General features: G+C 39.4%; 1 protein-coding gene across 2 annotated transcripts; it reads right to left on the bottom strand.

The window, feature by feature from the left end:
* Positions 1–9,293: 9,293 nt before the first annotated feature.
* Positions 9,294–17,153, bottom strand: LOC124872794 (FK506-binding protein 5-like). Of its 2 annotated transcripts, XM_047373141.1 has the most exons (4): positions 16,998–17,153; positions 14,576–14,735; positions 14,296–14,375; positions 9,294–10,143 (listed from the first exon to the last, which is right to left on the bottom strand). In XM_047373141.1, the coding sequence occupies exons 3-4, from the start codon at positions 14,356–14,358 to the stop codon at positions 9,727–9,729; spliced, it is 480 nt and encodes a 159-aa protein (XP_047229097.1). In that variant the 5' UTR covers positions 14,359–14,375; positions 14,576–14,735; positions 16,998–17,153; the 3' UTR covers positions 9,294–9,726. The 2 variants fall into 2 exon arrangements, with proteins under 2 accessions (XP_047229097.1, XP_047229098.1); XM_047373142.1 differs by lacking the exon at positions 16,998–17,153 and having other exon boundaries at positions 14,576–15,000.
* Positions 17,154–23,824: the final 6,671 nt, after the last annotated feature.

Below are 23,824 nucleotides of genomic sequence, written 5' to 3'. Positions count from 1 at the left end.
AAATGGAGGGTGTGTTTGCACCTCAACCATAACTGAGCCAGTCTAGGTTAAACCTGACTCCCCCTTACTCCATCCAGCAAGGAGGGAGGAAGGCTCCCTCCCTGATAACCTAAGCCACTCTAACTATAAGCTTTATCAAAAAGGAAAGTTTTAAGCCTAGCCTTAAAAGTAGACAGGGTGTCTGCCTCACGGACTAAAACTGTGAGCTGGTTCCACAGGAGAGGAGCCTGATAACTAAAGGATCTGCCTCCCATTCTACTTCTAGAGACTCTAGGAACCACCAGTAAACCTGCAGTCTGAGAACAAAGTGCTCTGTTAGGAACATATGGACCAATCAGATCTCTGATGTATGATGGAGCTAGATCATTAAGGGCTTTATATGTGAGGAGGAGAATTTTAAATTCTATTCTGGATTTAACAGGGAGCCAATGAAGGGAAGCTAAAATAGGAGAAATATGATCTCTCTTTTTAATTTTCATCAGAACTCTTGCTGCAGCATTTTGAATCAGCTGAAGGCTTTTAACTGCATTTTGTGGACATCCTGATAGTAAAGAATTACAATAGTCCAGCCTTAAAGTAACAAATGCATGGACTAGTTTTTCAGCGTCACTCCTAGATAAGATATTTCTATATATATTTTCTTTTTTTGAAGACAAAATTTTAAATCGTTGTTTTTCTTCTTACACTTGCCATTATTCACAACTGAGCCGAGCTTAATTATGGGCTAATTAGGAATATATGTAAAGATATGAAAGGACTGGAGCAAGTGAAACCAGAAGAAACCTTAAACGGTCTGATGAGGAAAGACAGACAGCTCAGAGATGTTTGTGTGGCAGCAAAGAATCCTTTCGGATATAATAATATACTTATTATATACTGTATAATTGTCCCATCTATTGTCATAAAGTTGTCAAAATAGTTTAATTTTAAAATGTATTTTATGCTGTTTGTTTTGCTCACAGGACCAGACAGAAGAAGACACTGGCTTTTGTCTTGACTTCATCTCTCCGTCTTTTTATGTCCTTTTCTTCCCTTTAACATACCATAGACATATATAAAAACTTCACACAGATTACAGGCTTCAGTCTGTTCAGACTGCAGCCGTGAAGCCCCTGAGGAGGAAAGACGAGACAGACAAAAATGTCCCAAGAAATTTCTAAGATTATGAGCAGAAGAAGTATGGTGCAGTGATCTTCCAGCATGTTTTCTTCCCATCCTTTTGGTTTATGTGCAAACAGGAACAAGACAAAAATGGAACTGAATCAAGGTTTTATGGCTCAGTAACAGATAGTATGGCAGATGATAAAAAATGTCATAAATCTTAAAAAAATCATGAAATTGTTGAGGTTAGAAAGTCTAGACTGGTAAAATGTAGGTGATTTAGAAAGAAAGAAAGAAAGAAAAAAGAAAGAAAGAAAGAAAGAAATATATATTAGAAAGAAATATATATTTACAAATACCAAATAAACTCCAAATGTTGTTACCTTGAAAGTGTTTTTATTGATTTATATCAGTTTTGTTTATTTTCCAGTTTGACTCAAAAGTTATTTGAGTTTATTTATAAAGTGCCGCTTACAGACACAAAGTCATAAAGCGCTGTAGAACGTAAGGCACATTTAGTTATATAGAATAAAAACAAGCATAAATTCATTCATTCAATCATTCATTCATTCATTCATTCACCATGACATAAAAGCCTGGTGGAACAGACCAGTTTTCAGTTGGTTATTAAAAACGTCCACAGAGTCAGTCCCCCGAAGCTGCAGGGAAAACTGGAGCCACAGACCTAAGGCCCCGGTTCCTCTCAGCCTAGTTCGAGGAGCGGAGATTCTGGTCTGGGATCGACGTCTACATTTGTTAAAAGCTGACACAAATAGTCAGGAGACTGGCCATTTAGGACCAGAACTTTAAACTGGGTTCTAATATCCACTGGGAGCCAGTGTAGAGAGTATAAGACCAGGGTGATATAAGATTGTTTACTAGATTCAGTAAGAAGTCTGGCTGCTGCATTCTGAACTGTTTGCAGACTGTTTGGGAAATTGATGATTTGTCCAGACTGTAAAAAGAGCACTGCAGTGATCTGTAATGTGGTCTTCCACATGGTCCACATCTACCTAGAGAAACATGCTGCAATACCTGGTCTACTCCGCTAGATGGAGATGAATCACTAAATGCATTTCAGAAGGGCCTTGAATCCACAACCACTTGATAACTCATGACAAAACTCGACACACCTTGAAGCTTTAAAACAATCTGGACAGCAGAGGAGCTGTTCAGTTTTCAGATGCTGATATTCTAGTAGTTTTCTTCTTGAATTTGGCTGTTTGGTCTCATTATTCTCACTCTTCCTACTTCTTCTAATGAGATAACTAATGGCAGAGCAGGTTTCCAATGCTCCAACTCCCAGGTTGTTTTAAAGAAAAGTCTGAGGAGCATCAAGCTTACTCTAAAAGATGTCAGTTCTGCATTCAGAGATTCCTGGATGTGTCTTGGTGAACTGAAAACACAGACATTTATCAAACCCCTGGCAGATGTAGGATTAAAGTCATTCTTTAATTTTATCAACATCTTTGTTCTCACTGGAAGCAATTGTAATGTCTTTGGAGTGGCCAAGCCACAGTCCAGACTTAAATCTGATATAGGATTAGTGGAAGGAGTTTATGATTAGGGTGATGGCAGCGGGGTCTTCCAACTTGACAGACTTGGAGCTCATCAGCAAAGTAAGCAGCTGCTCAGTAGTTAAAAAGGGTTTGATTTCCTATAACGATTTTTAAACGTATTATTGAGAAAGGTGTAAATGATTTTCAAACGGCTGCTGACTAAAATGTAAAAACAAACAGAAATTAATTCTCCTTTGAGGATGTTTTATCAATTTAAGAGATTCCCATCTAATTTCTTATCAAAAACAAACTTCTTAGCTAAATGAAAGTCCTTTCATATCTAAATCTGCCAGGGGTGTGAGTAATTTTGGGCTTAACTTTAAATTTTGCTATGGCTAAACAAGTGACATTTCAGTTATATAAACAACAAAGCTTGTATAAATATCCAAATGAAAATCAAGCAGTTCCTGAAACAATTTTCCAGTTCTCTGGTTTTCTAAAATTGACCATTTGGGCATTTTCACCCCCAAGAATATAGAATGAAATGAGATTTTAGTGTTTAAAAATGGTGAATTAACCTCTTCAGATCCCATGTGCTTTCAGTTATATTCAGTTAGTTAGTCAACCGAAAAATAACCAATGAAAAAGCTGTGTCACTCAGCTGCTAAAATATTTAGACCCCAAGGTGTGTAACAATGTGCATGCTGATTAGAGGTTTACATGTCAATGCAACATCATCATAAACACGATAACCAAAAGTTTCTCTGCAGAATATTCTGTGCAAAGATATGATTGATGCCATTCACTGAACCCATCAGTGGTTATTCATGCTGTGACCAGTTCATGGCATTATCCTCAGCTTACTCTGTGTTCCCTCTGAAGGATAAGCTTCAAAAAGAGAATAGGAGTTGTTTTTTAAATTATGCTTGCCACGACAAAAACAAAGTTTTACAGCAAGTTAAGCCTTCAGAAGGCCAAATTAAAGGGCTTTGGTCCAAATGGAGACCAGGGATGGGTTAGTAAATTATTTTAATTACAAAGAGCTGACACATCTATGACAGGCATGAGAGGAATCGTCACGAGTGAAGCAACAGTGTTATCATGCAGCTCCTGGAGCATCCAACAGTCACTCAGGACAGTAAGTAAGTGAAGGTCAGCAGAAGATGCCTCATAGATGCATTAGACAGCACAGCCATCACTGATTGGAGGAATTAACAAATCTTGATCTACATTGATAATTGGCAGTTTAGTGACTCTGCTTGCGTTTCTGGTGGTAAAGCGTATTCGTCACTTCCTGTTTTCACTGCTGCACTCGGTGGATTGTTTGGTGTGTGAAGGCTCTCTCGTTTGATCTGATTTCTCTCTACTGTGATACCTCTTACTTGTTATAATACATAAGCACGTTAAAACACATACTTTCTGTAGCTGCATTTAACATTTGGGGACTCTCCGTGTCTTACACGGTTTTCTAGTAGTGGTAAGGGGTCGCTAGCTTAGCTTTAGCTCCACCACGGCTACCCGTTCTACTGTTTCTCTCTGAGTCTCCTCCTCTCTCCTGCTCTCTGTGTCAGATGTTCAGTTACTCCTCTGCCTCCTTTAGTGATAATGGTACGTGTAATAAATGTAGCATTTTTGTAGCTTTGGAGGCGAGGGTGTCGTAATTGGAGACCGGGCTCCGCGCTGTTGAAAAATCAGCAGATAGCCGAGGCCCCTTAGCCAGCGCGGAGCCACCGAGGGTAGCTCCCCGTAGCAGTCCTCCAGCAGAGCCCGCGCAGCCGGGGCCTCAGGCCGGCTGGGTGACGGTATGTAGAAAGTATAGTGCTAGATCCCAGCCCACAGGTCACCATCTGCGTTTCTAACAGATTTTCCCCGCTCAGCGACATACCCGCTGAGAAGCCAACTCTGGTAATTGGCAGCTCCATAGTCAGAAACTTGGCACTAGAGACACCAGCGACCATAGTCAAATGTCTGCCAGGGGCCAGAACGGGCGACATCAAATCATACCTGAAACTGCTGGCTAAGGATAAGCGTAAATACAGTAAGATTGTTATTCACGCTGGCGGTAATGACACCCGATTACGTCAATCGGAGGTCACCAAAGTTAGTGTTGCTTCGGTGTGTAAGTTTGCCAAAACAATGTCGGACTCCGTAATTTTCTCTGGTCCCCTCCCTGATCTGACCAGTGATGACATGTTTAGCCGCATGCGGTCATTCAACCGCTGGCTGTCTAGGTGGTGTCCAGAAAACAATGTGGGTTACATTGATAACTGGCGAACATTTTGGGGAAATCCTGGTCTGATCTGGAGAGACGGCATCCATCCCACTTTGGATGGAGCAGCTCTTCTTTCCAGGAATCTGGCCGAATTTATTAGTTCTCCAAAACTCTAACAACCCAGGGTTCAGACCAGGAAGCAGGGTCGTAGTTCAACACTCCTCTCTGCAGCATCTGTACTGCTACCCACCCATTACCCTATTAAGACAGTGTCTCGCCCACGGCCGAAATGTAATAGATTAAAAAATAATCTAAAAGGAGAAATGTCACGGAGTGACATTTTTGGACTTTGTTTGTGGCTTTGTGTTTGTTTACCTTTTGCTTAGTTTTTTCTATTTCGGTTTTTGTATCATGTTTTCTTTTCTCCCTCTTCCACCTCCTAGTGTTTACTTCTTAAGTTCTGTTATGGTGGTTTTCTTATTACTTGGTATGGTTTATTATTATTATTATTATTGTAATTATTATAGTTCTTGGTCTTCCCTGGATTCTCTAGTTTTATTTCTCTTTAGTATCTTTGTGTTTAATTGTGTTTTATTATTTGTTCCTTTGCATTCTTCTTGTTTTCTAGTTTTTCTGTTTCCTTTCCAGTTAATTCAGTCAGTGTGGTTAGGTTTGTTTACTTTTGTATTCAGATTTTCTTTATGGCTTCTTTGTTTGTTCTCAGGTTCTTATTGTTGTTCCTATGTTCCCTCTAGTTTCTCTGTTTACTTTAGTCATGATTATTCTAGTTTTCTTATTCCCCATTTGATTATTTATCTTTGTCTATAGGTTTGCTTGGTCTGTGTTTCTGTTTATTGTTTATTAGTTACTTTGCCCATCCTCAGCCTTTGTATTTGTTTTCACCTGTTCCTTCTGCTTCCCTTCCTCCTTGTCACACCTGTTCCCTGTTCCATTGATTATCTGCCTTTGTTATCCCTCAGTATATAAGTTGGTTTTGTGTCTTTGTTTGTGGCTGGTTCCTTGTGTTCGTCACACCTCGCTCTCGTCCATGATTATGCTTTGTTTTTTGCCACGTCTTGCCTTGGGAAACCTGCAGTGATTTTGCTACGTTTTTGACCTTGTAAAATAAATCTGTGAAAAATAAATAAATCATGAAAATCTCATAAAAGTAAACACAACTCAGACTAAAAATAAAAATAAAACAATAAATGTGGCTTATTGAACATAAGATCTCTCTCTTGAAAGACTTTGCTAGTTAGTGACCTGATTTGTGACAATCAGATTGATTTATTTTGCCTCAAAGAAACGTGGCTGCAGCAAGAGGGTTATGTTACTATGAATGAGTCAACTCCTACTAATTATTTAAATTTTCACATTCCTCGAAATACTGGGTGAGGAGGAGTAGCAACCATCTTTCAGTCCGATTTATTGATTAGCCCCAGACCAATCAATAGCTACAACTCTTTTGAATATTTAATCCTTAGTTTCCCTCATCCAAATTGCAAAGCACTAACACCACTTCTGTTTGTTGTTTTGTACCATCCACCAGGCCCTTACTCTCAATTTTTAGATCAGTTTTTAGACCTTTTATCTGATTTAGTGTTAAATACAGATAAAGTTATTATAGTGGGGGATTTTAACATTCATGTAGACACTGAAAGTGATAGCCTAAATATAGCGTTTAATGCTATCTTAGACTCAATTGGCTTTGCTCAAAACATTAACAAACCTACCCACCTTTGTCTTCATTCTCTGGATCTTGTGCTGACATATGGCATTGAGTGTAAAGACATAACAATATTCTCTCATAACCCTGTCCTGTCTGACCATTTCTTAATAACCTTTGAGTTTAATTCAACCGAGTACTCCACACCTGAAAGAAAATTTCATTATAGTAGATCATTATCAGGCGATGCTGTTTCAACCTTTAAAGAATCTGTTCCATTTTTGATTCCCTCATTATTACAGAAAAACACAGTGGAGGGCAATAATTTTGTTTCTGCCCCTTCACAAACTGATTCTCTTGTTCATAGTGTTACTTCATCATTGCATGGTGCATTAGACAATGCAGCCTCCTTGAAAAAGAAGGTAATTATTCATAGAAGACAGGCTCCCTGGTTTAATTCAGAGCTGCATACTTTAAAGCACAATGTTAGCAAATTGGAGAGAAAATGTCGCTCTACTCACCTAGAGGATTCCTACCTAATCTGGAAAAATAGCCTTCTGTTGTATAAAAAGACACGTCACCAAGCTAGAACAGCTTATTTCTCATCATTAATAGAAGAGAACAAGAATAATCCTAGGTTTCTCTTTAGTACAGTTGCTAAACTTACACAGAGTCATAGCTCTGTTGAGCCATCCATTCCCTTAGCTCTCAGCAGTCATGACTTTATGGGATTCTTCCAAAATAAAATTGATTCTATTAAAAATAAAATCTTTGACATACTCTCGAAGATGATTACTTCATCCTCAGCAAGTGAGACAACATTAGAAGTAACTGTAGAACCTGATCTGTGTTTGGACTGTTTTGATCCTGTGAAGCTTCCTGAGTTATCAGAAATATTAGCTTCATCTAAACCTTCAACTTGTATGTTAGACCCAATCCCAACCAAATTATTTAAGGAAGTGTTCCCTCCGATTACCAGCCCCATTTTAGATATGATTAATCTATCTTTAGTAAATGGACATGTACCACAGGCTTGAGACGACATGTGTTGTGAATTGGCGCTATATAAATAAAATTGAATTGAATTGAATCTTTTAACTTGATAATCAAAGATCACTAATTTCATTTAATACATGTAAAAGAATGGAAAATCATCATACATAATTTCTTTTGGATACACTTGTTTATATTTCTGCAAAAGATAAGACAGTTAATATGTAGCTCCACACAGGCCCCTCCAGTCTTTCAGTCCCAGAATATGAGAATATGGTTGTTTCACTCTAGGATATTTATTGTAATTTGTATGGATTTAACTGTGAGCAGTTAATAAATGTTGCATGGATTACATGGAAAGATCTCACCTTATTTTGACAAACCACAACCATATTTTATTGGGATTTTATGTGATAGGCCAACAGAAAGTAGTACCTAACTGTGAAACGGAAGATATGAATAACTGAACCTACCATCCCCACTGTGAAACAAGATCAGAATCAGAATCAGAAAAGCTTTATTGCCAAGTACGTTTTTGGACATACAAGGAATTTGTTTTGGCGTAATCGGTGCAATACAATACAAATTAAACAGTATAAACATATCTACAATATAATATAAATATATGTGCACAGTTTTAAGTGAGTGAGAGTAAATATAGAGCAGTATAAGATGCAAGAGCAGTACAACAGTGCAGGTGATCATTGTGCAAGTAAAGCAGGAGTCCATGCTGAGCGTTAATGTAACGCATAGAGTTACAGGTTACAGGTGTCCTGTCAGCAAAAAAAGGGGGGGTGTGGGGGAAAGGGAGAATGTCAGGGTGGTTTCCGGGCTTTGTTAACCAGGCTGGTGGCAGATGGGAAAAAACTGTTCTTGTGGCGTGATGTTTTAGTCTGGATGGACCGCAGCCTCCTGCCAGATGGTGGCTACATCATGTTGTAAGAATGCTGGTCAGAGTTAATAGGAACAAGGATGGAACAAAAAACAGCAATTATTCCTGGAAGAAAACCTGAGTTGAGACTGGGGCGGAGATTCAGTTTCCAGCAGAACCACGGCCAGAAATACAATGAGATGGTTTGCATCAAAGCATGTTCATGTGTTAGAAGTTGAGAACCACTGTGAATCCATTCCAGGGGTGGGAATGCATTGGGTTTCCTCATGAGAAGCTGAGAGGAATGTGTGGGTTTCCCTCCCAGAGCAGATTGTGCACTCTGTTGTAAAGATCTGAATGCAAATAAGACACTAGATTTTACTGAACCGAAGTGGATTGGTTTGAATTGAATTTCACTGGATCTTGAATAGTTGGACTGGTTGGCACCAGTTTATCCTGTAAAATCCCTTGAAATTACATCCGTTGATATTGAATTGAATTGGTCAGCATCTGTCTATGTTTAGGTCCAAAGCACCATTCCTTCCAGTGGGGGTATATATAATTTTGTTAGTATACAAGTATAGTTTTTTCGTACCATATAAATCTGGTGACCAACACCACACCTTCCAAGTTAAAACAGAAAGCCAACCAGCAACATGTTAGTATTGTTTGGGCTGTGTAAGTTGGGCTCATTTAGAGTAAAAGATAAATTTATAACCCATAATCAACGCTGTGGCAGGAACTCCATGTCGGTGTTAAACACAACAACTTCGACACACCCTTCGTCGTCTGTAATAAACATCCAGCTGTAGTTTACATACTGTGGACATCGTCGACACAAGTTTATGTTTTGTTACATTAACATGTTTAAAAATGTGTCATAATTCAGCAAATCTTTAAGGGAAAACTTAAGTTTATTCACTTTCACCACGGTTAGAAATTACACAAGGATGACATGCAAAAACAAAGATTTGTTTATTACGTTACATAAACACGTTAAAGTAGTTCGTACAATACAACAGCAACGTCCCTGGTTGATGGAGAAAGCACCATAGAGGCTCGTTAAAATACATGTAAACATTGTACATATATACGTGTGTGGTATGTGTGTAAAATAGTTATTTTCATACAATGTCAGCACATATTCAGTGGAAGTCACGGTTCTGACAAACCTTTCCATTCACTTTCAACGGGTTGCATCACATTTTTGAGAAGAAGTTTCTTCCCATGTTGCACATTTGGTCATTTATTTAAACCGACCAAAAAAACCCGGCAAGAAAAATAACTTTAAAAAAAATTACCTAGCAGCCTCTAGTGGACTGAATGTTAACCATCTTAAAGAGAGGAAACAACAAGTCTCAATAACTAAATGTTTAACTGTGTTTTAGATGTCCCCCCTGATTGCTGTATTACGAACTGATGTCGAAATCACATCTAATGTGGTTGTATCCTCGGTCATGTCCGTCACAGGCATGTCCGGCTCGAGCGTGCCTGGCACGGGTGTCGTTTCCTGCACCATGATCACCGGTGCTTCAGTGTTTGCTGTGTCGGGTTCAGGGGCGAACGTGCTGCCGTCTCCTGAGGTGATGGTCACCATGGCCTCCGTGGTCACAACCAGCAAGGGGGGGACGGTGACAGCTTCAGTAACATGAGCAATTTCTTCTTCTTCTTCTTCTTCCTCTTCCTCAGTCTCCTCCTCGGAAGACTCCTCAGAAGATTCATCTGAGCCTTCGGAAAGCTCTGCTAAGTATCTCTGTGGCGTGTGTTTGTCGGGAATGTCGGCATCGTGTCTGTGTCGTACCTGTGGAGGCAAAGCCAACATAAAGTAACTTTTTCATCAAATAGTGTCAACAAAGGATGTAATTTTCATCCAACGTCTGACCGTATGGTGTATAAATGACTAAATCCATATTTTGAGAGGTAAATGTTGATTACAAGTTTTTGTTAAAAATGGTGGTCAACCACATTTTAATTATTTAATAAGCAAAGATGAAGAAAAGATGGTAAAGCTGTTTGCTGCTTGGAGTATACAGGTCCTTCTCAAAATATTAGCATATTGTGATAAAGTTCATTATTTTCCATAATGTAATGATGAAAATTTAACATTCATATATTTTAGATTCATTGCACACTAACTGAAATATTTCAGGTCTTTTATTGTCTTAATACGGATGATTTTGGCATACAGCTCATGAAAACCCAAAATTCCTATCTCACAAAATTAGCATATTTAATCCGACCAATAAAAGAAAAGTGTTTTTAATACAAAAAAACGTCAACCTTCAAATAATCATGTACAGTTATGCACTCAATACTTGGTCGGGAATCCTTTTGCAGAAATGACTGCTTCAATGCGGCGTGGCATGGAGGCAATCAGCCTGTGGCACTGCTGAGGTCTTATGGAGGCCCAGGATGCTTTGATAGCGGCCTTTAGCTCATCCAGAGTGTTGGGTCTTGAGTCTCTCAACGTTCTCTTCACAATATCCCACAGATTCTCTATGGGGTTCAGGTCAGGAGAGTTGGCAGGTCAATTGAGCACAGTGATACCATGGTCAGTAAACCATTTACCAGTGGTTTTGGCACTGTGAGCAGGTGCCAGGTCGTGCTGAAAAATGAAATCTTCATCTCCATAAAGCTTTTCAGCAGATGGAAGCATGAAGTGCTCCAAAATCTCCTGATAGCTAGCTGCATTGACCCTGCCCTTGATAAAACACAGTGGACCAACACCAGCAGCTGACACGGCACCCCAGACCATCACTGACTGTGGGTACTTGACACTGGACTTCTGACATTTTGGCATTTCCTTCTCCCCAGTCTTCCTCCAGACTCTGGCATCTTGATTTCCGAATGACATGCAGAATTTGCTTTCATCCAAAAAAAAGTACTTTGGACCACTGAGCAACAGTCCAGTGCTGCTTCTCTGTAGCCCAGGTCAGGCGCTTCTGCCGCTGTTTCTGGTTCAAAAGTGGCTTGACCTGGGGAATGCGGCACCTGTAGCCCATTTCCTGCACACGCCTGTGCACAGTGGCTCTGGATGTTTCTACTTCAGACTCAGTCCACTGCTTCCGCAGGTCCCCCAAGGTCTGGAATCGGACCTTCTCCACAATCTTCCTCAGGGTCCGGTCACCTCTTCTAGTTGTGCAGTGTTTTCTGCCACACTTTTTCCTTCCCACAGACTTCCCACTGAGGTGCCTTGATACAGCACTCTGGGAACAATCTATTTGTTCAGAAATTTCTTTCTGTGTCTTACCCTCTTGCTTGAGGGTGTCAATAGTGGCCTTCTGGACAGCAGTCAGGTCGGCAGTCTTACCCATGATTGGGGTTTTGAGTGATGAACCAGGCTGGGAGTTTTAAAGGCCTCAGGAATCTTTTGCAGGTGTTTAGAGTTAACTCGTTGATTCAGATGATTAGGTTCATAGCTCGTTTAGAGACCCTTTTAATGATATGCTAATTTTGTGAGATAGGAATTTTGGGTTTTCATGAGCTGTATGCCAAAATCATCCGTATTAAAACAATAAAAGACCTGAAATATTTCAGTTAGTGTGCAATGAATCTAAAATATATAAATGTTAAATTTTCATCATGACATTATGGAAAATAATGAACTTTATCACAATATGCTAATATTTTGAGAAGGACCTGTACAGGTCTGTGTTAACACAATACTCAAACAGAAAGACAACAGCAATGACCTTGGAGAAGCCTAAATTTGTGCCCACCAGTATGGGAACGGTTACAAAGGCAATTTCAAATCTATCTCAAGTCTTGTTCTTCTACAAAAAAAAAAATCTTCCAGCAGAAAATGTTTCAGACAGCTGCCAATCTTCCCTGTGGTGAACATCCCAGTAAATTCACTGCAAGCATGTAATTCTCAGACAAATGGCAAGAAAACCGAGAGCTTCCATTCAGACTTTACTAATCTCAGTTAGTATTGTTAAATGTTAAGGTTCCTAACAGGAAAATTAGAAAAGGCATGAACCGTTTTGGAAGGATCCAAAAACCATAGCAGATTGACTTAAGTGCTGACTTCTGGGCCAATGTCCTTTAACCTCTTAAGCCAGAGGGTCTATTTTCCCAAAAATGCATACTCGTACTTTACAAGGCATTTCTCAACTTGTACAAAGCCTAAACTGCTAATCTTGGTATCAACTCACTGAAAGGTTCTGGAGGATGATGTGGATATGAAAATTTGAGAGTACATTATTTTGGACCTGAGTAAATGAGGTTTAAATGCCCCCCAAAAAAATTTCTGCCTAAAAAAAACAGATGCTTACATACAAAACCATTTACTCTACATGTTTAGACTGAAACAAATCCAGGCGGACCCTTACTGTGCTATTTTGGCACACTTTGGCACAATTATTGAAATTTTTTATTTATTCTTGAAATTGAAAATGTGGATTGCTATTATATATTTGGTCATAAAACTACAGTTTTTCCAGAGGAAAATACAATTTTTATTTTTTCAGCACCCTTTATTTTTACACTATATATACAAACAACTATAATGAAAAAGGGTGAATACAGAAAATAAAAAACAGTTCACTTTGAATCATGCCACACTGCAAAACAGTTATTGGTCATAAGTTGCATTTTGGCTACCTGTGTGCATTTTTGCATGGTGTTTGAGCTGTGGTCAGTGGATATAAGAATGAAGTAGATACTTTTGTACTTTTGAGTCTCAAATGAAGATCTGGACATATGAGAAGTGTGTGCCAGTCTCAGAGTTAGTCAGCTACAAGATAAAGAGGCCAAGTCCCCTTATAAGGGGACTCTCAGGCTTAAGAGGTTATGACAGATGAGACCAAAGTAGTGCCGTCTGGCCATGATGCATAGTACCATGTTTGCAGAAAAACAAACAACATATGAGCACAGACACTTCATACCAGCTGGCAAGCAAGGTGGTAGAGGTATGATTATTTGTGATTGTTCAGAACCTGGTAACCTTGCAGTCTCTTAGTCGACCGTGACTCCTTATCCCAAAAGTATGATTATCAGCAAGTAGGAAAACCTCTATATAATGACCATAGAGACCTTAGAGAAGCAACTGTTACAGCCTATCAGTGTGGAAAAGGGTTTTGAGCCCATTTCCACATAGTTTGATGTCCACTATTCAGTAAAGACAAAGATTATTGACAAAGGAAACCATTAAAGGCAAACACCTCAAACCAGCTGACAAGTATGGTGGTAGAAAGGTGATGGTATGGGCTTCTTCTGTAGCCAGAGGACCTAGGCACCTTGCAGTGATTGAGTCAATCATGAGCTCCTCTGTATACCAAGGTATTCTAGGGTGACTGTGGCTCAGTAGGAAGAGTAGTCGTCTTGCAATTGGAAGGTTGTGGGTTCGATTCCAGCTTCCTCCTGCTGTATGTCGATGTGCCCCTGGGCAAGGCACTTAACCTCATGTGTGAGCGTTAGTGAGTGCGATTGGGTGAATGTGGATCTGCTTTAAGCGGTCTGTATGACTGGAAAGGTGCTATATAAATTCAATCCATTTACCATTTAGAGTCAAATCGTGAGTCCATCTGTATGTCAGCTTAAGCTTGGTCCAAACCGGGTCATTAACAGGACAATGATTCCACACATAGCAGCAGATCATCAAAACAAGGGCTGAAGCAGAAAATAATCAAAAAGTTGCAATGGCCCAGTCAAAGTCCAGATGAAATGTTGTGATGGGTTCTTACAAACCTCAGTGGAGTAAAGAAACACTGGAAGACGAGTGGGTCAACATTGCTAGGAGCTGCTTAGTGTTTTTGAACATTTAAGGTTTGATGTATTTGTATTAGTATTAGTACTGAAATGTTAGCATTTTCTTCAGAAATGTCATTTAGACTGTGGATTTTATTACAAATTGATCCTCAGTAACAGTTAAAATAAAAATAGTAAATGAGGTGGTATCTACAACAGCACAATGATGCATTGAACTGTAGCAGTTGTGTGTTGTTGGTCTTACTGGCTTAGCGGCTGTTGTTGTGAGGAGAACAACAACGATGAGAGTGGTTTTCAGAAGCCCCATCTCTGGTTATTTAGCATCTGTGTGTGAAACATGAAACATTAACAAAAATGTTAATGGAGGGGTCATGAAAATCACATTTACTCTGACAAATTGATAAAATATGCACAAATTATTTTTGGATTTGATTGTTTTTCTTTAAACCTTCATATGTAATAAACATAAGAGCAAAGCCTTGTTTGCCATATTAAAAGAAAAGAAACAGAATTAAAACCCTCACCTGTTGTCTTCAGCAATTAAATCCTGAGCTTAAATCAGAAGGATTCTTTGTCTCAGCGCAGAAATGCTTCTGAGCTTCCTGCAAGCGGCTGCTTCCTTTATGCTGCCCAGACTCAGAGGAAACCTGGGGCGGCGGTTGTGTAAGATCGGTTTTCCCAAGGCTGAGGTGCAGAGGAGGAGCAGAGGTTTACGACACAATCCAGAATGAATACCAAGCTTATTTGTTATCGTTGACGTGTTGTGACTGATATTATAAAATGTAATCTGGAGATATTTTTTCTTTATTAGCAACTGCTCTTAAACTGACTGCTGTGGCTACTTTTAGAGTTCTGGGTGAGTCATGTGTGTTTTTGGGTGTTATATGAGTCAGTTGCACTGAATTTCATTTTGCTATTTTGAAATTTAGACTAAATGTCAGTGTTCAGTTTTAGCTGTTAGCCAGCAATTACTCATTCCCACTTTGTCTGTTTCAGACATTGACACAAAATAGGTAAATTTACCAGACATTAAATTTAAACTATTTGAAAAATGTGCATTTTTCCTATATTACTCCTATGTTTTGTTTAATTTCAGGAAACAAAAAATATAACAGACAAAATATAAATGAAAATTGTTAAATATTTAAAAGGTTTAAACTATAGATATTACTTTATTATTACAGAAGCAGTAGCGGAAGCATAAAATAATAAAATATTAAAAGACAAGATTTATTTTAATCACACCAAGGTACATTCCCTAAGACTGACTGACTGACTGACTGAAACATTTTAAATATCTGAGCTGATTCAAGGTTAAAATTTTATCAAATGTTTATAAGTCTCTAGTGAGCTTGAAGAAAGGGCTGTGTTGTCTAATTCTAGGTTATAAAACCCAATGTTAAGTAGCAAAAGAGAAATTGGGAGACAAAAAAGGGAGGTAAAATACAACATTTCTAAACCAACTTTGAATCATCACCTTCTCACACCAGAATTGCCACCATTGGACAAGAAAAGAGAGTGCCTACTTTGTAGTCCGGAATCAGGCCATTGGCTTACTTACAGATTTGGACTTTGGTTCTTGCTGTTCTCGCACTCCCTTGTCTAGGCTTGGCTAATGGAAAAATCTTGGCTCAACAGCCAAAATTTCATTCCAGTCACTCATAAACTCGAAGTCACAATTCACAATTTGGGAGACATGCAAAGAAAGGCTCCGAAAGAGGACAAGACACTAAGGGGGTGGGTGCAGGAAACAGGAGAAAAGCGTCCTCCACCAAGAGCCATAAATGAAAGGGTGTGTCATGAAGGGTCAATCAACCCCCCTCATATTGCCTGAATAAAAAATCTTCTTTGCTTAAATAAATCTTGTCTAAATTAAAGTATTTTCATTATTTATACTTTCATATCTGTAAAATTAATATGGCAGAAAAAAGTCCTTTATTAAACATTTATGTACTATCCCAGCACAAATGTTTGACACGTTTTTTGTAAGAGTTGAATCCACTTTGGATTCTGAATTAGGTGACGTGTCTAAAAAAGGAAAACAAAAATCTTGCAGGAATTTAACACTAAATAAAATTAACATGGAAAAGTGTATGATGCAAACAAAGTACTGATTGCAGCTGAATCTGACAAGTGGATCAGGATTATTTCTGACTTGGCCTTGGTTCTAGTTAATTTTCTGTCTTTGTTAGAACTAGGCTGCCTTCCGCCGCCTTGCTTCCAGGAAAGGAGTCGTCAAGAAGGCCCTATCAGCCAATCAGATGCGGATGTTGAAGAACATACAGCAAGAAGCCAATAAGAAAATGGACGCTACTGTTTTTTCTACCGCAATCTTTATCAATAAGCCTATCTCTGTACCAAGGCCATTTCACAACTAAGGTTTTACACATGCAGTCCTTCTATTGAATAAAAAATTCACTTCAGAATTTAACACTTTAAATAACATTTAAAGATACAACTTGTCATGACCTAATTATGGATTGTTTCAAAAGCTTTTCTGATTTTGTAAATTGGCCAAATAATTTCATTAGAGTAAGAAAACGTTAAAAGGCATTCAGACAAGACTTTTTTGAACCTAACACTTCGAGTTTATAAAAACATTCTTAATTTGAAGATTCGAAATGTCTGCTGTGTAAAATAAGAGACTATTTTGGATAAAACAAATAGGCCTGTCAGGTCATTTTGAAGATCCTTTGGAGGAAATAGTTAAAACATGTAGAAAGCTTAGATCTGTAAGTTTGTGTTCAACACAAAAGAGAGAATTTCTTTTAGGGAGAGTAGCAAGAAGAAAGCCTACTTTGTAGTTTGGATGGAAACAAGCTTACCATTCATGCAAATGAAAAATTTGTTTTGGACACAGAGATGTTCAGGGTTCCTCTTAGACTGCAATCTTAAAGACAGCTGTAATACTTTTTGTATAGATGGAAAACATTTGAAAATACTTACATTAGTTGTTGACTTTGCTTAACACTCAGCTAAAATTTTACCTGACGTCAGCGAAATGCTGAGAAATTATAACCATAAGCAGAAATCTGACTGAAGTCATAAATAAATGGTCTCACAGCAGGTGAGATTGCTTGAGTTTTGTTCAGTCAGTGGAATTTTACAGTAAAGACAGAGTGAAGCCACACTTTGATCAGACGTGTGACACCACCGTGTTACTTCACCGATTTGAATCTGTCCCCACCTCTCTTCCTCTCTACTGCTTGTGAAATTCCTGCATAGACCTCATCGTGAATCATTAACCAGTCAGAGGATGGTTTCACAGACACTTCAGGGTACAAACCAGCAAAACGTATGCAGAACCTCCTACAGAACCATTATAAAACTGACAGAGTAAACACAACAGTCAGTGTGAACATTTACCTCAAAGATTGTTATATATATATATACAGTACAGACCAAAGGTTTGGACACACCTTCTCATTCAAAGAGTTGTCTTTATTTTAATGACTATGAATATTGTAGCTTCACACTGAAGGCATCAAAACTATGAATTAACACATGTGGAATTATATACTGAACAAAAAAGTGTGAAACAACTGAAAATATGTCTTACATTCTAGGTTCTTCAAAGTAGCCACCTTTTGCTTTGATCACTGCTCCACACACTCTTGGCATTCTGTTGATGAGCTTCAAGAGGTAGTCACCTGAAATGGTTTTCACTTCACAGGTGTGCCTTGTCAGGTTTAATAAGTGGGATTTCAAGCCTTATAAATGGGGTTGGGACCATCAGTTGTGTTGTGCAGGAGGTGGATACAGTACACAGCTGATAGTCCTACTGAATAGACTGTTAGAATTTGTATTATGGCAAGAAAAAAGCAGCTAAGTAAAGAAAAACGAGTGGCCATCATTACTTTAAGAAATGAAGGTCAGTCAGTCCGAACAATTGGGAAAACTTTGAAAGTGTCCTCAAGTGCAGTCGCAAAAACCATCAAGCACTACAAAGAAACTGGCTCACATAAGGACCGCCCCAGGTAAGGAAGACCAAGAGTCACCTCTGCTGCGGACGATAAGTGGCTACTTTGTTAACACATGTGGAATTATATACTGAACAAAAAAGTGTGAAACAACTGAAAATATGTCTTATATTCTAGGTTCTTCAAAGTAGCTACCTTTTGCTTTGATTACTGCTCCGCACACTCTTGGCATTCTGTTGATGAGCTTCAAGAGGTAGTCACCTGAAATGGTTTTCCAACAGTCTTGAAGGAGTTCCCAGAGATGCTTAGCACTTGTTGGCCCTTTTTCCTTCACTCTGCAGTCCAGCTCACCCCAAACCATCTCGATTGGGTTCAGGTCCGGTGACTGTGGAGGCCAGGCCATCTGGCGCAGCACCCCATCACTCTCCTTCTTGGTCAAATAGCCCTTACACAGCCTGGAGGTGTGTTTGGCATCATTGTCCTGTTGAAAAATAAATGATGGTCCAACTAAACGCAAACCGGATGGAATAGCATGCCACTGCAAGATGCTGTGGTAGCCATGCTGGTTCAGTATGCCTTCAATTTTGAATAAATCCCCAACAGTGTCACCAGCAAAGCACCCCCACACCATCACACCTCCTCCTCCATGCTTCACGGTGGGAACCAGGCATGTAGAGCCCATCCGTTCACCTCTTCTGCGCCGCACAAAGACACGATGGTTGGAACCAAAGATCTCAAACTTGGACTCATCAGACCAAAGCACAGATTTCCACTGGTTCAATGTCCATTCCTTGTGTTCTTTAGCCCAAACAAGTCTCTTCTGCTTGTTGCCTGTCCTCAGCAGTGGTTTCCTAGCAGCTATTTTACCATGAAGGCCTGATTCACACAGTCTCCTCTTAACAGTTGTTCTAGAGATGCTGCTAGAACTCTGTGTGGCATTGACCTGTTCTCTAATCTGAGCTGCTGTTAACTTGCGATTTCTGAGGCTGGTGACTCGGATGAACTTATCGTCCGCAGCAGAGGTGACTCTTGGTCTTCCTCTCCTGGGGTGGTCCTCATATGAGCCAGTTTTTTTTGTAGCGCTTGATGGTTTTTGCGACTGCACTTGAGGACACTTTCAAAGTTTTTCCAATTGTTCGGACTGACTGACCTTCATTTCTTAAAGTAATGATGGCCACTCGTTTTTCTTTACTTAGCTGCTTTTTTTTGCCATAATACAAATTCTAACAGTCTATTCAGTAGGACTATCAGCTGTGTACTGTATCCACCTCCTGCACAACACAACTGATGGTCCCAACCCCATTTATAAGGCTTGAAATCCCACTTATTAAACCTGACAGGGCACACCTGTGAAGTGAAAACCATTTCAAGTGACCACCTCTTGAAGCTCATCAACAGAATGCCAAGAGTGTGCGGAGCAGTAATCAAAGCAAAAGGTGGCTACTTTGAAGAACCTAGAATATAAGACATATTTTCAGTTGTTTCACACTTTTTTGTTCAGTATATAATTCCACATGTGTTAATTCATAGTTTTGATGCCTTCAGTGTGAAGCTACAATATTCATAGTCATGAAAATAAAGACAACTCTTTGAATGAGAAGGTGTGTCCAAACCTTTGGTCTGTACTGTATATATATATATATCAGCTCCCCCGTGACCCACTGTGGAATAAGCGGTAGAAAATGACTGACTGACTGACTCTATATATATGTGACACTGCTACTAAAATCAAAGGATGAAAGGATGTTATAAAAAGATCCTCCTTGTGGTGACTGCAGAAATGTTGCATGCAGACATTTTGTTACTCCAGCAGCAGGATGCGACATAACATAATCCGACTTCCTATTGATAATCCGGCCTCACTCACGCAGCGACAGCCATGAATAGACACATCCGAGTCAGAAAAACAAATGACACAGGAACCTTTTTCAGCTGCATTATTTAGTGGGAAAATCCCACTTGTGTTCGGTGATGACCCACACCCACAGTGTCTGTGGTCATATCAGGAAATGATAAATTATATTTAGGCAAGTAAACAGTGACTTGGAAGATGTTTTAAGTTAATGTTTGTTCATGGGTTGAGTCTGTTTAAATATTAATATAACTTACAAATTTTAAATGATATAATTTTTAAATATTTATTTCTACTCAGTTTCAGACACTTTAATCATGTCTGACCTTCTCAGGTGACATATTCAGCTTTTACTGAGAATTATACATATAATAAGAAAGATAGTTAAAGACAAAATGCGAAACTTTCCATGAGGAAGGGCTCAGTTTTTCAGGTCACCAAACTTGTGCAGTTAGGATGGCTGCAACTCTGGGTTGAAATCTGGTAAAATAATTTCCAAATTGGAAGATATATTGTAATTATTTTCCATTTTTGTGGTTTTCTTGATTTCTGTTTTCAAAGTACCACTCTAATATAGACTGAAAATCTGTTGTCATCAGTGTTTTTGTCTTTTTTTATGTGGCTCACCCCCAGGGTGCCATAATGTCAGGGAGCAGCACGGGTGCTAGCAAAAACAAACTATAAAATTGCTTTAACTTCTTTTCCTTTTCAGTCAACAGGGAGTGGGCACCGCCTGTACTGTGCATGGTGTAAGGACTTAAAGGAAATGTGGTCCTACAGATTCCTATTCAACGCTAATGTAAATCTGGTCTGTGTTTTTACAGCTCTAGTTCAACATCTAAAACCACTCAAGTCTCACCCAGGGCACCATTAGTTTTGCTATTGCCGCTGGTTGTCACAAATGCAAAATTTTGAAACTGTGTGGAAAAAAACTGAAACCGTTTGGGGGTCTTTTAAAAGCAAGTAAATAAATAGTGAAGAGAAGGAAAAAGAAAAACATGAACTAAAAAAGGTTCCTTAAACAAGAAAAGCTCGAACTATTTAGCACAGCCAGCTTAGAAAATCCTAAATTGTCCATCAAATATAAAACAGCACAATTATTATTATTTAGAGGTGATGTGGACAAGAAGGGAGTAATAAAATATAAAGCAAACATTTAATGTTAAAATACAAAATTTATAAGTGTTTTCACACTTCTCTTAATTACTTTGAATTTCTTACACATGGTCAATTCAATTCAGTTTTATTTATACAGCACCAATTCACAACACATGTCATCTCAAGGCTCTTTGGAATGGTGCAGGGTTGTTGGGGAGGTTAGAATAAACTACTTAGTGTTAAGAGTTTGGCCATTTTAGAATGGGCTATGTGTAGGGGTACTAAGTAAAATAATAAACTGATAAAGTGTGTCCATCTAGAGCCCACTGGTGGCCATTGTTATACTAAAGACCACAAGGACTGGGGCTACCTCTCTCTGTCAGACTGATTATAACCATTGGAAAAGAGAAGGGGTCATACAGGTAGCAGAAATGGAGGGTGTGTTTGCACCTCAACCATAACTGAGCCGGTTTAGGCTAAACCTGACTCCCCCTTACTCCAACCAACAGGGAGGGAGGAAGGCAGAGGTAAAAATAATTGGCAAGTGTTGTTTCCTGTTGCATTGTGTGAAAGGTGGGCAACTTTAAAATGGGCAAAGTCAATTCAGTCGAATCATACAGATTTCAAGATACATACATTTCAATTAATTCTAACTATCGAACAGTGCAATCAGATTCAGTTATTTATTGAAATTGGTTAAAAAGTTTTTATATCTAAGAAACCCCAGCAGATTGCATTGAGTCAGTAACTTGTAGCAGTCAACTGTATGGCTTTCTGAGCATTCGAGCAGACAGTGATTCAAAGAGGAGCGGCAAACACAACGAAGGTGGACTAGCAGTACTTGTGAACAACAGATGGTGTAATCCAGGACATGTTACTGTGAAGTGTCATCTCTGTAGCCCAGATATTGAACGGTTAGCAGTAAATTTTTTGTCCATATTTACCTAGAGAGCTCATCAGTGTAATTTTGGCAATGGCTTACGTTCTACCATCAGCTGTTCAGCTGTTGCCGACCCCGCATGTGATGCCATTAGCTCAGTTGTTGCTAAGTTACAGACACAACACCCTAATGTGTTTATGGCAATATCTGGTTACACTTCCAATGTTTTAACAGTTTGTCAGCTGCTCTACCAGAGAAAACAAATCGCTGGATTTGTTTTATGCAAATCCCAAGGACTCACATCTCTAAAGCAAGACCTCCTCTAGGCAAATCAGATCACAATCTTTTTTTCTCTGCTCGAAATATAAACCTCTTGTTCAAAGGCAACCTGTAATAAAGAGAACTGTGAGAAGATGGTCACAGAAAGCTGAAGAAGCCCTGGGAGGTTTCTTTGAGGCTACAGACTGTGCCAGGGCTGCACTGTGCCAGCCAAATAGAGAGGACATCAATGCCATGACTGTGTGACTGACTGTATAAACTTCTGGGGGTACCTCCATCCCCACCAGAACTGTGAGATGCTTTCCCACTAACAAATCCTGGATCACCAGTGACCTAAAGGACCTGCTTAACAAGAAAAAAAGGGCCTTCAGAGAGAGAGAGAGAGGGAATCATTGAGGAGAATACAGAAGCAATTGAAAGTCAAGATACGAGACAGCAAAGAGGTGTACAAGAAGAAGCTGGAGAGCAGGCTCCAGCAATATTAGAGGTGTGGTCAGGGATGAAGAAGATCACAGGTTTCAGGCAGAAGGATGATCGGACCAATGGATGTCTCGACAGAGCCAATGAACTGAACACATTCTTCGATAAGTCCAGTTCAGAAACAAGCTCAGCATCCTCCTCTCCTGCTCACAGCCAATCAGACATCCCGCCCTCCTTTGACTCACAGCTTTTCTGTCACACTTCAAATTTATCTTCCACCTCAACCATGGACTCCTCTGCTTCTACATGTTTGCCTTCAACCAAATCAGAAGATGCTGATGTTCCCTTTGCCTAGCCCTTCCAGCAGTGTGTCTCAAGGAGTCAAGTGAAGAGGCAACTGGAAAGACTGAACCGGAATAAGGCTGCAGGTCCAGATCATTTCAGCCCTAGAGTCCTGAAGGTCTATGAAGAGCAGCTGTGGGATTCTGCAGCACCTCTTCAACCCTAGCCTGGCTCAAAAGAAGATTCGTTTTGTGGAAGTCCTCCTGTCTTGTTCCGGTACCAAAGAAAACTCACCCATGAGTCCTCAGTGACTATAGACCTGTTGCCCTGACATCCCACATCAACCGGAGGGCCAATAGAAGTCTGCAGCAGAGACCCTGTCTCTACGATGCCAAGTGGAGCAGTTTTTCCCGGTCTGAAGGAAGGACAACGGGACCGCATCACCGTGGTTACAGCAGTAACGTGCAGTTTGGCCGGCCGACAGAATGAGCCGCCCCACCCACAGCTACGAGGTTAGCTGCAAGTTAACCCTTGTTCACTGTGGATGCTTCCTTCAACTTCGTCGCCATGGACAACTTTTCCTCAGCACGGTTCACGTAAGAGGTTGTGTTTTGGGCAGAGAGAAGTAATTTAGACTGAAATAATCTAAACATGTTTTGTTTTATGACGTTTGGTTTTGTTTGTGTTGAAAACTCAGCTATCTTAGTGCTAGCAGATTATCTGCTCAGCACATGTTCTCAGTTTGTGTTCTGTGTTTTAAAGTTAAGACAATTTAAAGGGTGATTTTAAACACGGAAGATCAGCCATAACACGCCATCCAAGCTTATGCATTTTAACCCTTTTATTAATGGTATTTTAAAGGTATGTGTTTGATTCTGATGATAAGCTATAAGCTTCTTTTGTTAGCTTCAACCGCTAACAGCTAAGAACACGTTCTTGCCTGCTAAAGATCATTTACCCAAAAATGTTGTTAGTTTTCAATCTAGTAAAATAATATTTCCCTAAATATTATTTTACTAAGCTTGATGACTAAATAACACAA

The sequence above is a fragment of the Girardinichthys multiradiatus genome, chromosome 8 (genome assembly GCF_021462225.1).
Source record: "Girardinichthys multiradiatus isolate DD_20200921_A chromosome 8, DD_fGirMul_XY1, whole genome shotgun sequence".
Classification (NCBI taxonomy): Eukaryota; Metazoa; Chordata; class Actinopteri; order Cyprinodontiformes; family Goodeidae; genus Girardinichthys; species Girardinichthys multiradiatus.
This window is presented reverse-complemented; position numbering and strand designations above follow the sequence as displayed.

Coding starts and splice junctions, on each gene's coding strand:
- LOC124872794 (XM_047373141.1), bottom strand. CDS start 14,358: ATGGGGCTTCTGAAAACCACTCTCATCGTTGTTGTTCTCCTCACAACA. Junction 10,144..14,295: donor CAACAACAGCCGCTAAGCCA/GTAAGACCAACA, acceptor TTGCCTCCACAG/GTACGACACAGACACGATGC.